This window comes from Nymphaea colorata, chromosome 11, assembly GCF_008831285.2.
Source record: "Nymphaea colorata isolate Beijing-Zhang1983 chromosome 11, ASM883128v2, whole genome shotgun sequence".
In the NCBI taxonomy this organism is placed as follows: domain Eukaryota; kingdom Viridiplantae; phylum Streptophyta; class Magnoliopsida; order Nymphaeales; family Nymphaeaceae; genus Nymphaea; species Nymphaea colorata.
Genome location: NC_045148.1, coordinates 167,627 through 182,799, shown reverse-complemented (window position 1 = coordinate 182,799; position 15,173 = coordinate 167,627). Strand labels below are relative to the sequence as shown.

Sequence of the window (15,173 nt, the reverse complement as noted above, 5' to 3'; positions counted from 1 at the left end):
TGAGTACATCACGAGGGAAAGCAAGTAAGCTTTTACACTTTACTTATAAAGGATGGCCGAAGCCGCTTACAGAATTTTCATGCCGACCATCCAAAACAAGGAATCTCAATCTTACACTTGGGGCCGTTTTGGAAGGGTGCTCCGACACAGGTAAACATACAAGCTTACACCAAGACTCAACATAAACAAAGCAAATACAACAAAAGCAAAGGATGACTATACAGACATGACACAGGGGAATAGGCTCCCCCCTTCAAATCAAGCACTGTCCTCGGCGCTAGCAGCTTGGTACTAAGCTTCTCTCTGGGTCTTCATGCGTAGAGGGCTGAAGGTTGCGAACATGAAACACTAGATGCGCCTTAAAGTCTAGCGGGAGATCTAACTTGTACGCCAACTTCTGATTCGTGCTCGGTCTCGCATACGGAAGATGCCCACCTGGTCTGCGTAAAGCTTCACAAGGACTTGGTCACCCGCTCGAAATTCTATTGACCCTCGTCTTCGATCTGCAAGTTTCTTCAATTCTATAGGGGCATGGCCCACTTTATGCCGAGGTGGCCGCCATCTAAGGAGCTTCGCAGGCGTTGTCCCGGCGAATTCCTCTAAGACAAGCGCAAGCGCCTCTTGGACCAAACCAGGAGAGTTTTTAGATACTTCCTTGGTTGGCACAATGCAAGGAGACTTCTCATCCATAATGCTGACACTACGCAAATGTGGCATCAGGACCATGTTCACTGCACTAAGGAGCTCCATGCCGAGAATCATTTGGTAATCGTTCATTGGGACTACGAAGAAGTTAGATTTTTCTGACCAACTGTCAATCTTCACAACCACATCCCGCGCCACTCCATGGATAAGTTTTGCCTCTGAGTTGACTGCCTTCATGCGCAACTCTCCCCACTCAAGGGTGAGGCCTAATCTCCTCGCCTTCACAACTGAGACGAAATTGTGCGTGGCGTCCGTATCTATCATAGCCATTGTAGGCTTTCCATTCACCAGAATCTCAATGTACATGAGTTCCCTGGAAGGGGTCGTTGTCACCTTGGCTTTCTCTTCACGTTTCAGTGAGTTGAGAAGCTAAAGTGCACCAATCTTCGATCCTTCCCCTTCTTCAGTTCTGCCTTTGGTGGCCCTCGTGGCATTGGCCTGTTCGATAGGTCTCACCCATTTTGGGCAGACACGCGTATAGTGCCTTCTTCCGCAGACCCAACAAGTCACTTGTCATGGTAGCCCATTGTAATCCTTGCGCAAGAAGGGTTTTCTCTCAGCTGGATTCTGGGACGACGATTCACTTTTGTTGTCTCGCTGTTCCTCCCTCTTACTGTCGTGGTCAGACTTCTTCGTAAACTTTAAGGTATATGTATAGCTTCTGTGTTGGGTGTCGGCAAAGCGCTCGGCTGCCACATATGCCTGATTTAAGGTCTCAGGATTCGATCTCTCCACGTCGGCTTGGGCCCAAGATTGGAGCCTTATGATGAACCAATGAAGTTTGTCTTTTTCTGGCATCATAGGCACGTCCAACATGACCTTTTGGTATGCCATAATGTAATCTCTCAAGGCACCTGTCAACTTTAGGTTCGCAACCAACCGATAAGCATGTCTTTCAGTATCTATGGGTATGAAGTATCCCTTCAACTGCTTGCGAAAATCGTCTAATGTACGAATCGTGCAGTCCCCGTTCTCAATGTCTAAAATTTTCCGCCTCCACCAAGTCACAACATCTCCCTCTAACAACATTGCTGCGGTCTTGATCTTCAAGTCCTCATCTACTACGTTCTGCAAGTCCAGGTAGTAGTCAACTTTGAACAGAAAGTTGTGGATCGCCCTTCCTGGCTACTATTGTACTTCGCTAGACGATGAACGTCGATCCTACTGGTCCTCTCTTGACTACTGCTAGCTGAATTAGTACATAGCAGTCTCTGGTTTGAAGCCCGAAGTCCACCGGCTTCGTCCTGCAGGGTCTTCACCAAGTCAGAGAGTGATCGTTCCATGGCCACTTACTCGGCCATCTGTTCCCGCATCAACTTCATCTCATCCGAGAATCCCACAAAGGTCTTGGCAGCAAAGCCAAAGACTTCCTCATGGGTGGCCACATCTGCGACCAACCAGTTTATCGTCTCCTCCAGGTCTCCCTGGTTATGGGTCGGGCTCGCACTTCTGGGCAGACCGGTTCCTTGCCTTTGGCACCTCGCATATTGTATTGTGATGTCGTGGCGTCCTCCTCAACAGCAGCAAGTCGGCTTGATGCTCTACACCGACTCTCCGATCGCTTCCCCAGATTGAACAGAATCTAGGCTCTGATACCAGCTGTCACGGGCTGACTCCTTCGAACCGTGCGGTATGGCAAACTCTCGCCAGTAAGCCGCAAGCCTTCGCCTCGTTCAAGTGGGCACAGATTACTTGAACGCTTTTTGAAAATAGAAGACACAAAATACACAAAAAGTGTGGAAAGAAAACTCGCAATATATTCACTTAAACAGTTGAGTACATCACGAGGGAAATCAAGTAAATTTTTACACACACTTGGAGCCGTTTTGGGAGGGTGTTCCGACACAGGTAAACATACAAGCTTACATCAAGACTCAATATAAATAAAGCAAATAGAACAAAAGCAAATGACGACTATACAAACACGACACAGGGTGACACTCACAATGAGTAATTTTTAATCCAATAACATATCCCTCGTAGGCATACATGCATCTTTTGTTGTAACATGTTTCTTTTCGTGGCTGTCAAAGGCCACTAGAAGAAAACTGCAAAAGCTCGAGAATAGATTGTAGGCATTATACATGCTTATATGTATTTGAGTTGTACCCACTTTGAAATTCGTCAGCATATTGCATTAATCAAAGGGAAATACGCGGATAGATTGATCAACCAACAAATGTAAAAACCTGTGGGAGCTAGATTTATAGTATGGTTTCTACATAAAGCTTCTTTTTTTTTTATAGATATGGCTTAGGTTTGGATTTCGAGAGAACAAAACTGTACATGTACAAATCCATCTATGCATGTCGATTTCTTGAAATAGTTAATGCAAAAATATGAACCTTAACGTCAACTAAATGTAGTATTATGGGAGATTATGGTGTCCCTCTCCTTGTGCTCTAGTTTGAGGTTGTTTGGTAGCAAAAACACTTTGGACGTATTCTATATATTTGATTCAAAAGTTGGGGTGGATTCATAGAGCACTTATTTTGATGCTTTGTTAATATGCTCAATCTTTGAAAAAAATTCATGAAACACTTTGTTCCTACTGCCAAATGACCACTTAGTGTAATTCAGTGTTCATGCTGCAATTCTACAATCATATACATGCTCATCATGTAAGTAACTATATAAAGATCAAGATACTAATTTTCTCTTATTATATATTTACTATTTCACTTGTACTAAAGCAAAATGTAGACAAGCCTAAGTTTCATAATTACCAGCGTTAACATCCAAATCTCTCATTTAGCAGTGAGATCAGAACCAAAGCGACCCAAAAAAAAGCAGCAAAAAGAAAAGGCTCAAGAACTAAAAAAGCACACTGCCACAAACAATCTCACATTTTAGTTTCTTCCATCACTTCCCAAGTACTAAACTTGTTCAGGCATCTCTTAGACATACTCAACCCATTGACTCACGAGCCATCACCAGACCAAATCTGCTCCTCCCCTTCTGGGCTTGATCACAGCCCGAAGTGGGTTCTTTGCCACCACAGTGAACGCATACTTCTCCGCCATATCCACCTCGTTGCACCCAGGAGGAGGCAGCCATTGGAACTCCTGCACCATCCTCGCCACCAACAGGCTGATGTGCAGCGTCCCAAGGCTTAGCCCTGGGCATATCCTCCTTCCCGCTCCAAAAGGCATCATCTTGACTTCCTTCACCCCAGTCATGTCTGCGCCCTCCTCACCCAGGAACCTCTCCGGCATGAACTTCTCCGGCGACCGCCACAACTTCGGGTCCTCGGACACGGCCGGACTGTAAAACTCGACGGAGACGTCGGGCGGAATGTCGTAGCCGCCGAGGGTGGCGGCCTCCGTTACTGCATGCGTGAGCAGGAAGTACGTAGGTGGGTGCTTCCTTAGTACTTCCTTCACGAAGGCGTTCAGGTAGTCCATCTTTTCCACGTCCTCCTCCACCACCGCCCTCTTTCCTCCGCCCGTTGCTCTGAAGACGTCCTCCGCCACCTTCTCCTGCACTTTCTGGTCTGCCACGAGGTGGATCACCGCCCACTCCACGGCCGCTGCCGTGGTGTCCGTCCCGCCGTTGACGAACTCGGAGCACAGAGTGACGAGCTGTTCGTCATTCGGCGCTTCCTTCCGTCCCTCGACCTGCAACTCGAACAGCGTATCCACGTAGGCAACGACGTTCCGCTTCTCTGGCGACAAAGATGATGACTTTTCGGCGTGTATCTGCCGACGCTTTTGAACCATGGGGAGGATGACAGCAAGCTGCTCGCGCCTGACCTTCATGGCCTCCCTCCGGCGTGCGGCGAAGAAGGGCCGGAGCAGCGGCATGAAGTCGTCGAGCCGCGGCTCAATCGCGAAGAGGACTCGCTTGAGCACGTCATCGACGCGGACGATGTCGGACTCGGGGAGATCGAGGCCGAAGCACATGGAAAGGAGGATGCAGAAGACGGTGAACCGGGCGTTGGCGAGGACGGAGACGAGTGAGTCGGGGTTCCCAGCGGCCTGACGACGGAGGCGGTCGACCAGCTGGTCGAGGGACCTGTTGCGGACGGGACGGAACTCCTTGACGCGGCTGGGGGAGAGCATCTCGGAAACGAGGTTCCGGCGGAGGGAGCGCCAGACGGGCCCGTAGAGGGCGGAGTTGACGGTGAACTTGTTGCAGCTGAAGACAGACTTGGTGGGGTACTCGCGGGGACGGCTGGCGAATGACTGGCCCTTCTGGATGAGGGCCTCATGGGCGAGCTTTGCGGAGCAGACCACCACCAGGGTGCGGCTGCCCATTCGGAGGGTGAAGATTGGGCCGTACAACCGGTGCAGCTCCTTCACAGTGTCCATGAACGGCCGGCCGGCCCGGGCTATCTGCAGCAGGTTGCCGACCACCGGCCATCCGGTAGGCCCCGGTGGAAGCCTCGGCTGCCTCCTGTGAGACAGCCGTTGCAGAACCATAAACACGGTGGTGGAGAGAAGCAGAAGAAAGGAAGCGAGTGTGGTGAGAGACAGGTCAACAATGACCGCCATGACAGAGGAAGAAAACTTCTGCTAGTTTCTCTACCGCAGTGGAGCAAGGGGAGTTCTTATAAGTATGGTTCGTGAGGCAGGTGGGTGCAGAGGACGTTAATTTTCAGGAGGGTTCAAACAAGGGAGGAAGAGAAGTCAGGTGGGGATCTTAATGAAGGTGAGAGGAAGCTGTGGGGATGGTGGTGCAGCATGCTATCAGGTGGATCTGCTAAAACCAACGGCGACTTGATCTCTACATCCACACCGTTGGCTCCTTATGATCGACGGCCATCATCATGCAGATGGGTTCTTGCCCGTGCTTTTATGACGGAAGTCATCAATTTCAGAGAGAACCGTCACAGGAGGCCAATGGCAGGACCGGTAGACTTAGACAAGCTAGTAAATGTCCAGGAGGAAAGGGCCGAGGGCGAACAAGGAGGTGCCAAACCTTTCTCTTGATGTGAACTTTTGCTAAAGATCAGCCTGTTATCCTTAGAATAACTTTTGTCCATTAAGCAATGACCCTTCCACTCGGCACAGTCGGATCACTAAGACCGACTTTCATTCCTGCTCAACGGGTGGGTTTTGCACTCAAGCTCTCTTCTGCCTTTGCACTTGAGGGCCAATCTCCGTCCATCCGACTAAGTTCAAGCCAAATATGTGGTGAAAACTGGGACAAAGTTCCAGTTTAAAATTGCCATCGCATCCCAAGAGAAGATGGATCTAGAGATATTGTATTTCCCTTCCTTAAGTTTTGGGGATTCATATAGATCAATGTAAAGATGGACGAGTAGATCTGTAACCGTCGCATTGCCATGCACCGGTGCACCCATATACCCCAAAAGAAGAGAGTATATTTTGGTAGTAGTAAAAAAAAATGTTCTTTTTTATTTTTATTTGTATTTTTGTCTTTACAAAAAGTTTTTCTTTTTTATTAACCATACCGGTGCATAAAAATTTCGTACATCAATACCAACTTCGTTAAAAAAAAAAGATAAAGTAACTTCAAAGTTAAAACAGTTGGCTTCGCAATATATATCAACGAAAAGGTTCTGCCTAAGGAAAGGGGTTCCAAGCTTCTGGCTGATTTCAGAATAGATACTGTACTAGTACAACGGCCAGCAGGCAGTAAGAAAGACGCACATCAAACAATTAATGACGCATAAAGCATACTCACAGCTTCAATTTCATTGGGTCATGCAATATAATTGTCATGTCTAAAAGGTGGTTGATTCGTTAATGAGCTCCAAAAAATCGAGTAAAGAATAGAGGTGCTATATATCTTCTTTTTTTCAGCTAAGTCAAGCCTTGTATTGACAATAACAAAGTTAATATATGATTAATAACTTATGGTATTGAGACAGTGAAGCCGGCCTAGAGCAGGTGTTTGAGTAGCTAACGGTGTCTAGAACTGCATGGCTCTGAAAATTAGACACTCGATATATGTTACCCCATTTGAATTATGGCTTCTTATCTGTTGAGAAATTAAGCAGATATGTTAGAGAATTAGAAGTTTTTATCTGTTCATGGGTGTGGATGCTCCAACACATATTTGACTCCTTTTCTCTTTCATTTCGACATACTTCTTTTTCTTCTCATCTTTCTTTTCACAACCATCTTCTCTAACTTGAAGTGGTGAATCATAGAGAAAAAATAGGACCTGAACTTTGAGTCTCAAATCTGGGTGCAAAAGGTTCAGACTTGGCTCGGATACACCATTTACCATATCCAACTTAACCAGGCCTTACTCAGATTCGGGTGTGAGCTTGGGCTTTGGAAATGGAATCAGATCTGACTTAATTTTATGTACAATAACGTAGGGTCCATATTTGATTTCAGACTCTGATTTGGATTGAGATACACAAGTCATATACAATATCTGTAGTAATTATGCTAAAAACGCATCCTACTTATATATATATATTGGTAGACTACAAAATTAATTAACGGATTCCCAATTCTCAGCTCACCGAGAATGTAGGTAAGGATTTGAATGCTTCGGTGACAAAGTAAGTGTTGCTTGTATCAGGAAAGCAAATGGATTTTAAGGTTTGAGAACCGTGAATTTAAGATTAAACCATCCCCTCTTTAATTTTAAATCCAACATTTTTTCAATGTAAATTTTTTTTATTGAAGATGGTAGGTGAAGATTTGGTGCTTCCCTCTTCGCAGGTGAAGTTAAGTTTCATCACCTGTTTTTTTAACTGCAAAATCATTCGATCACCTGTTATTGATCCCAAAAGGAATGTTATTGAATGCCTGACGGCAGCGAGGTGGAGAGGCAGCCGAATTTGGCATCTATAGGAGTTCCATTTCTTGGTACAAACTTTTGCGATCCTTTTGATGCGCCAACTCCACAAAAACCAGTAAGGGGCCATTTGGTAGCAAAGACATTATGTAAGTGTTTTACGAATTTCATTAAAAAATTTAAGCCATACTTATGAAATACTAAAACTGTTCTAGTGTTATATGAATATGTTTCAATCTTTAGAACAAATTCAGGAGAGTGTCCATAGTGCCAAACGAATATTACACTTGAGCCGGTGGTAGCTTCAGAGTTTCTACTTTTACTGGGAAAATTAAGAACATTTCTTTTCCCTTCACCTACCAACCATGAGAAACCTAAAACCTTTTACTGCATGCCTATGTAGCCATCAAGTATAGGTGGTCTTACTCCCTACTCCCCATCTAAAAGGAAAGGCCCAACTATAAACTGGATTTTTGAGATCTATGTGAACCAAAAGTAGTTTTGGCAGTTGAAAAGAAATCAATATGTCAATCCTCATGTTCATGCTGGGATCTGCTTTGCCTTTGATGTTTAGTTAAACAGACACTTTGCATAAAGCGCAGAACTAAAAACAGACACGCTGGGATCTGTTGCAGTTGTTCAAACATTATTGTGGAGTAGATGTACCATGATCAGGGGAGAAGCCATACAAAAACTCAGTGGATAAAATGGCTGATGTAACAATTAGACCTTATATATCTACGCATATTCTGTAACTAAGTCTTCATATGCATATGATTCTAATATTCGAGACCCAATGAATTCAAACGCCCGACAGACATTTGTCTGATATTGCACTAAAGGAAGCAGATTCTAACCTAAGACTTAACGAGTAGAGTTTCCATCTGGATGGAGGTAAGTGTTACTGAGTTAACAGGATGCTACTAATTCCACACTTTTGTTTGCTGTTATCCCTGAGTCTTGTATCAATGGGGCTCCAATTGAGTAAGGTGGTCTTATATCGGAGCATTTAAAGGAAGCAACTACATATATCATGTCTTGCTTCGGATGACCATTCATTTTATTATCATATCCACATATTATCGTCAGAGATATTACAGAAGAAGGTTAGACATAATAAGTTAACATACAAGTTATGGTGCAAGAGCGCAGATATTCACCTGCATCTGAACTTCAGAGGCCTTTTTGCAAAAAGCTGGGAAAAGAAACGCTAGTAAGCCCATCAGGCCTGGAACAAACAGCAGTATGATTGTTGGAAGTTCCAGTCTTACGATGTCGATAGTAAAGCATCATCAAATATCACTAATGATGTTTGTGGTTTAATTAGATTTCTAAGAAAAAGTTTTGATTGTAGGGAAGACAATACCCAAGTAAGTAGATTAACTGTCACTATTTGACTGCAATAATTGATTGGAGCAGTATGAATTGATGGATGACTGAGCTTGATGTTAACTTGCTCAAGTGAGTGGTACAGTATACTTTTCAATCTTCATCAACTAAGCTGAAAAACACGTTCTCGTTTTAAAACTATGAACTGAGAGATGACTAAAGTATTCAAGAAGAAGAGGGACGTTGCCCTATAGTGCCTATTTTTATGCACTGAATGCTTAAACCTTTTTGTATGAATTATATGATGAACGTGAGACAACATGAATGTGGAGCATGAGTTTAGTACTGAGCTTCGAAGAGTGACACTGTAATGAGCTTCAAAGAGTGACACAGTTATTCTATGACGGTTAAATATATGTAGTAGGAGACGTATAAACAACAGACAGAAAATTCCAACGATGCTCTATGCATATGACATGCATATTTAAGTTCGGGTTAATATTTTGACATCATCAATGGTGATTAGGGAGCAAAAAGTTCGAATTTAAGCAAGCCATAGACAAACAGTCCTATTTAATTGGATTCGCTACAACCAAAACATGGAAAAGCTTCACTGTGAATCTGACCAATTTGCACCAAGTTACAAAATTTATGTGAAAAGCATACACATTGGTTAGCGGTGAACCAATAAGCACTGAGCATATTAGCTTTGTGCAGTTTAGCAAGTCGGACTGTGGTACTTCCTAGGCTATTTTGCCATTTTAGACCTCTCAATGTAAATTAACGAACCATGTTGCAGGAGCCACGCCACATCTAAGCAATAGTTGGGGTACCTTCCTCTTCAATCCTGTGCTGTGGATCCCCCCCAAGTACTGCTGGGCCACACTTGAGATGGAATACACAGTGTTTCAGAGGCTGGTGGGTCAGGGATCTCTTAAAACACATGACATGGGACCGCTAAGTCAAGGGCTGGTGAGACTCATTAGTCCTTGGCACATGGCTCTGATTTATAAGGGGAACTGGCTGCTACTTCAACCCAGAAATTCCGAAGCACAGTAACTTTCGAAAATGAAAATGCTGAACCCAAAAGAATAGGACAACTAAGAGGTAGCCAGTAGGCTACTGGTATTGAGATCAAATGTCACTGTTGCTTCTCGTAAGTTAGATCTCCAATCCATAAAGAGTAATTTTACATTGTTCGAACGGTTGTGAACCTGTCGTAGGTTAAAGCAGAGTAGCTGTTGTATGTTAAAGCAGAGTAGCCACATCTCTTACGCAAAGCAGTGTCTCCATTAAGAAAGAAAGAAAACAACAACAAAAAAGAAGAAGAAGGAAACTAGAGCCTTGAAATGAGAAAACAGTGACCAAGCGTGCTTTATTAGATTAAAGCCTATGTATTTGATATATTAAAAGAACTATAACAAGTTGGTGTTCACCAACATTACCCTTTCCCTTGTAAAAGGAAAAAAAACACGAAATACCACACCTATAACACTTCAAAAATTCCAACTACCGGCTCCAACAAAAGACAGCAACAATAAATAGCAACACCAGCAAATCAGCACCACACCAACGAGCACCATCTAGCTAGCTACCTAGCTCTAGTCGTAGAGTTAATGCAGCAGCCAGAGAGAAGGCCTCTCATTTGCACGGCACCTCCCCATTTACTCAAGCCACTCTGGGCCTGATCACAGCCTTGAGTGGCTCTTTCATGATTACAGTGAACGCGTACTTCTCGCCCAGGTCTACCTGTTCCGAGCCCGGGCACTGAGCCCACTCAAACTCTTGGACCATCCTGGCAAGCAACAGGTTCATGTGCAGGGTGCCCATGGCCAGCCCCGGGCATATCCTCCGGCCGACGCCGAAAGGCATCATCTTGATGTTCCTCACTCCTGTCATGTCGACGTCGTTGCCACCTCCCATGAACCTCTCGGGCATGAACTTCTCCGGGGAATCCCAGACGACCGGGTCCTCGGCTATGGCCGCCGTGTAGAAGTCAATGGCGGTCCCAACCGGGATGTCGTACCCGGCGAGCTTCATCGGCTCAGAGACCATGTGGGTGACGGTGAAGTGCACCGGCGGGTGCCGCCGGAGCAACTCCTTGACGAAGGCGTTGACGTACTCGAGCCGCTCGACGTCGGCGTCCTCGACCGGGCGGCCGCCGGTGACTGACTGGACCTCGGCGGCGAGACGGTCCTGCGCGGCGGGGTCCATGATGAGCCGGGCGATGGCCCACTCGAGGCCGCAGGCAGTGGTGTCGGTGCCACCGTTGAGGAACTCGGCGCAGAGCGTGACGAGTTCGTCGTCGGTCCTCGAACCCGGCCGGCCCTCGACCGTCAGATCAAACAAGGTGTCGACGTAGGCCGTCGGACTGACGCCCTTTCCGGCCTTTTTCAAGAACTCCCGCCGCTTGTTGATGATGGGGAGCAGCATCTCCAGCTGCGCCCTTCTCACCGACTCGGCCTCTCTCTGCTGCTTCCTGAAAAACGGCCTCAAAAGCGGCACGAAGTCGTCGGGTCTCGGTTCGGTCACGAAAATGACTCGTTTCAGGAGTTCCTCGACTCGGAACACCTCCTCCTCCTCCATCTCGACCCCGAAGCACATGTAGAGCAGGATCGAGAACACGGCGAACCGTGCGTTCTTCAGGACCAAAACGGCTCCGTCATTCTGATCCGCTTCGCTCCGGAGCCTTGCGACGAGACGGTCCATGGCGCGCATCCGAGTCGATTTGAACTCCCGTGTCCGGCTCGGGGCGAGCATCTCGGAGACCATGTTCCGCCGGAGGGCCCGCCAGATGGGACCGTAGGTGGCGGAGTTGACGGTGAACTTGTTGCAGCTGAAGAGCTTCTTGGCTAGGCTGTCGCGGGGGCGGCTGGAGCAGGCGGGCCCCTTCTGGATGAGCGCCTCGTGGGCGAGCTCGGCGCTGGAGACGACGACGGTGGTGCGGTTGCCGAGGCGGATGGTGAAGATGGGCCCATACTCGGCGCGGACGCGGCGGATGAAGTCCTTGTAGGCATTGTCTGTGGGTTGGATCTGGAGGAGGTTGCCGAAAATGGGCACGCCAGGTGGGCCGGGAGGGAGGTTGGGGCGCGGGAAGAGAAGACGGCGGAGGAGGAAGAGGGTGGCCAGGAGGACGGCGGCGGTGGGGAGGAGGTAGGGGTGAAGGAGCACGTTAGTGGTGCCGGCGGGGAGGTGCAGAGGAAGAAGGGTGCCCATTCTCTTTCTCGATTCTCTCTTCTTTCTTCCTAAACTTCCTTTTTTCTCACTTTCTTAGCTACGGGGTGGTGGTCGGAGAGAGGCCACGAAGAGATCGGTGGCGGTGGCGGTTTGGGATATGGAGAGAAGGGAGATTGAATACTGGGTCTTATAAAAAAGAATCGAAGGGACACGGGTTGGCATGGTGGTGTTAGTGCAACTGACACCACCGGCGGGCAGATGAGGAGGCGCATTAATGTGGAGACCTACCTCCAGTGTGGGTGGAAGACGATATCGTTAATGAGGTGCTGCAGAGAAGCATTAATGCTTCACAAGGAACCAAGGAAATGACAGGGAAAAGAAAAAGACGGAGATTGATATTTGGTTTTCTAATTTTACTGATCGGTATGGAGTTAGTGACACAGATTTTCGTTTTTAGACGTGGGAACCGCGTCGTCGTCGACCGACCGGCGATGGCCGGGTTCTCAAACTCTCAGACAGTGTTCTGATGATGGTGACTGAAGATGGATTTGAAAATGGAAAGCACCTGTGATTCTGTACTTCCCTGTTACCCAAACTCAAATCGGCTTTCTACCTTTCGATCTCCGTTGCGTGGTTATTTTGATCATTTTACAAGCATCTTTTTAACGTATTTTTTTTTAATCACTTCCACATTACCGACGATTGATTCTTGCTCGGAATGATACGATTCTACGTTCACAAATGTTTGATTCTTCCTCAGAATGATCTGAAATGTAGACAAATAATCAGTTGTTAAGCACTTAACACATAGAGATCGATCCTCAATTTTCTGGTTGGTACCTGTTCACTTGTTCTCCATGACTTCTAAACAGTGTAAAGCTCCCAATCGAAGAACTCAAAATAATGCATTCTCGAATGAATAGTGATACTTTGGATAAATATGGTGTCTCATAATACTGCAGCGTTCCACAATATCAGCGATATTTTTGAGATGTAAGCTGAGAGAAATTTTGGTGACTTCTGGGACAGATATTTAACCAAAACTGACAAGAAATCTTCACATATTAATGGTCCTAATCTTTAGTCATGATCTATTTAATTCTTCCATAATTTATGTTGTATTTCTGGCTCAGAGACCTGAGATCAAAATGAATTGCACCCCAACATGATCTACTGTTGATGAGATCAAAATGAATTGCACCCCAACAAGATCTACTGTAGAGATTAATAGACCTACACATGCCCTCCAGGTCCAGGGTTTTTTAAAGTAGTATCCATAAAAATCAAACTAACGACTGGATTTTCACCATTTCACCAATTCGACTAACTATACTATGCCTTTTAAGCACATGATTTTATATAAAAGTTTTGCATTGAAGCAAATGCCGCGCATATAAGCAGGGGTTATGTCTGATCCAGATTTGGACTAACTAACAATCAGAAATCCTTCTGTAGCCGAATAAGAATTGGAGTTTGGTGGTAATGAATCCAATTCAGGACCTGGTGAAATTCAACAAAAAGGAATTCAGCAGAATCATTGAGCTGGATCGGCTCGTTCAGATTCCATTCAGCTTCTGATTATCAGAACATTTGTTTTAAATAAATCGAACAGGAGGTTCTTCGTTTTGGGGTCTTAATTTGGGGAGGTATAAATCATCCCAAATGCTTTGGGGTTGCCGCTCCTGTTATGGGATTCTACAAGAACTACCATCTTTTCGGATAGGTAAGGAAAACACCGCTTTAAATTTAAAGAGCCTCGCCAATTAAGTGCCTCTGCAAGAACCATTAACTGTAAATACGGTTGATGTGTCTACAAATAGTTCTGTACTTTAATAGCTCTTACAGGGCGACATTATTTTCAGGCTGAAATTTTTAGGAGTTGAGACTCAGTGATAAGTCCTTACCAGCCACATGGCTGGTGGATTCAGGGGTGAAGCCATAATTTTTCATAAAGGGCCATAATTTTTCATAAAGGGGGCTGAATTAAAATTTCTGTATTTTGACTGGAGCTGAAATATCATGATTCAAAAATTTTATATAGGACAAGTGAAATTTTTTAAAATTTAAGTGTAAATTTTTAAAATATTTTTTTTTTGAGGTGGGGCTAGAACCCATGTGGGCCCTCTCCTTGGCTCCGCCCCGTAGCTGGATTCAATGTGAACTTGTCTCGAATAGAGCTCTAATTATAAATGAGTTAGCTTGAGTTAAAATTTGAGTTGGAGTTATACAAACTTGACTTGACTCATGTCTTCCCCATTTATTATCCTTCCAGAGCATGTCAGATGAATTTTAGCATCTTTTTTGTAGCTTTTATGTCATTTAAAGAATTGAGATCAAGCTCAGACCCAGGTTCTTTGTTTACTATGTCTAACTCGAGCTCACCACAAAAAACTCCGAGCTGAGTTCAAGCTCGAGCTCACCTCAAAAAACTCGGCTTGTGCTGAGCTCGACCTTAGCTGTTCAGTTGGTCCCAATCCAGTTAAGAGGTTTGCTTTTTGAATCAAGTTGGTGCTTTTGATGGGAACCAAGTAAATTGCACCTTCAGTGAAACGTGAACTGGGCAGACAGAACAGAAGAAAAGAGAGAGAGAGAGAGAGAGAGAGAGAGAGAGACGGTCCACTTGAGCAGGAGAAGTAAATTCCCACCTGTTCCAACGCCTAACATCAAGTCCCGAAAGCACCATCGATCTGTGTGTTGAGCTAATTTTTGTGGAGTTTACGGTTGATTCAGTTTTCCATGTATGTATTCGTCTGCATCGAAATGTCTGATATGATTTTGTTCGATACATTCTGCATGATCTACTAATCTTATTAACATGTTGAATCGCGGTTAACGCATCAGTTCAGAGTTTGGCCACACCTGATGAACTGTCACTATTTGGTTCCCTGAAACCAATTACGGCAATATTTTTGCAGGCCAAGGCAGTGAACACCCTTTTCAAGAGAAGCAAGGTCTTTAAGATTCTGCCATTGCTCTCTGAACACTCAGCCACCGCAAAGATTAAGAGGAAAACGAAACCAAATATGGAGTGGCGCCCCACTCAATTCAGCGCCTTCTTCTGCCCTGATTCTGAACGCATTGATTGCGCTGTTGTTGGAGCCTTTAAGGGTGATCAGAAAGACGACGCCGTTTACCATGATGAGGAGGAGGGTAAGACAGAAGGCAGAGCAGCAATTAGTTTCAGCAGTAGCAAGGCCAGGCGCCCACGGTCTGTGCTTACATTGTGGGCTTGGTTCTACATC

The 15,173-nt window shown here is 45.6% G+C and overlaps 2 protein-coding genes across 2 annotated transcripts; both read right to left on the bottom strand.

Annotated features, from left to right (window-relative positions):
• Positions 1 to 3,345: 3,345 nt before the first annotated feature.
• On the bottom strand, positions 3,346 to 6,019 carry LOC116263924 (cytochrome P450 77A4). Its single transcript, XM_031643752.2, has one exon. The coding sequence runs from the start codon at positions 5,196 to 5,198 to the stop codon at positions 3,636 to 3,638; it is 1,563 nt and encodes a 520-aa protein (XP_031499612.1). The 5' UTR covers positions 5,199 to 6,019; the 3' UTR covers positions 3,346 to 3,635.
• Positions 6,020 to 10,104: 4,085 nt separating this feature from the next.
• LOC116263800 (cytochrome P450 77A1-like) lies at positions 10,105 to 12,282 on the bottom strand. Its single transcript, XM_031643580.2, has one exon. It carries the CDS (start codon positions 11,968 to 11,970, stop codon positions 10,423 to 10,425), a length of 1,548 nt encoding a protein of 515 aa, XP_031499440.1. The 5' UTR covers positions 11,971 to 12,282; the 3' UTR covers positions 10,105 to 10,422.
• Between the last annotated feature and the right edge of the window lie 2,891 nt (positions 12,283 to 15,173).

What these genes read in the sequence shown, in the direction of transcription:
- LOC116263924 (XM_031643752.2), bottom strand. Translation starts at nt 5,198, where the DNA reads ATGGCGGTCATTGTTGACCTGTCTCTCACCACACTCGCTTCCTTTCTT.
- LOC116263800 (XM_031643580.2), bottom strand. Translation starts at nt 11,970, where the DNA reads ATGGGCACCCTTCTTCCTCTGCACCTCCCCGCCGGCACCACTAACGTG.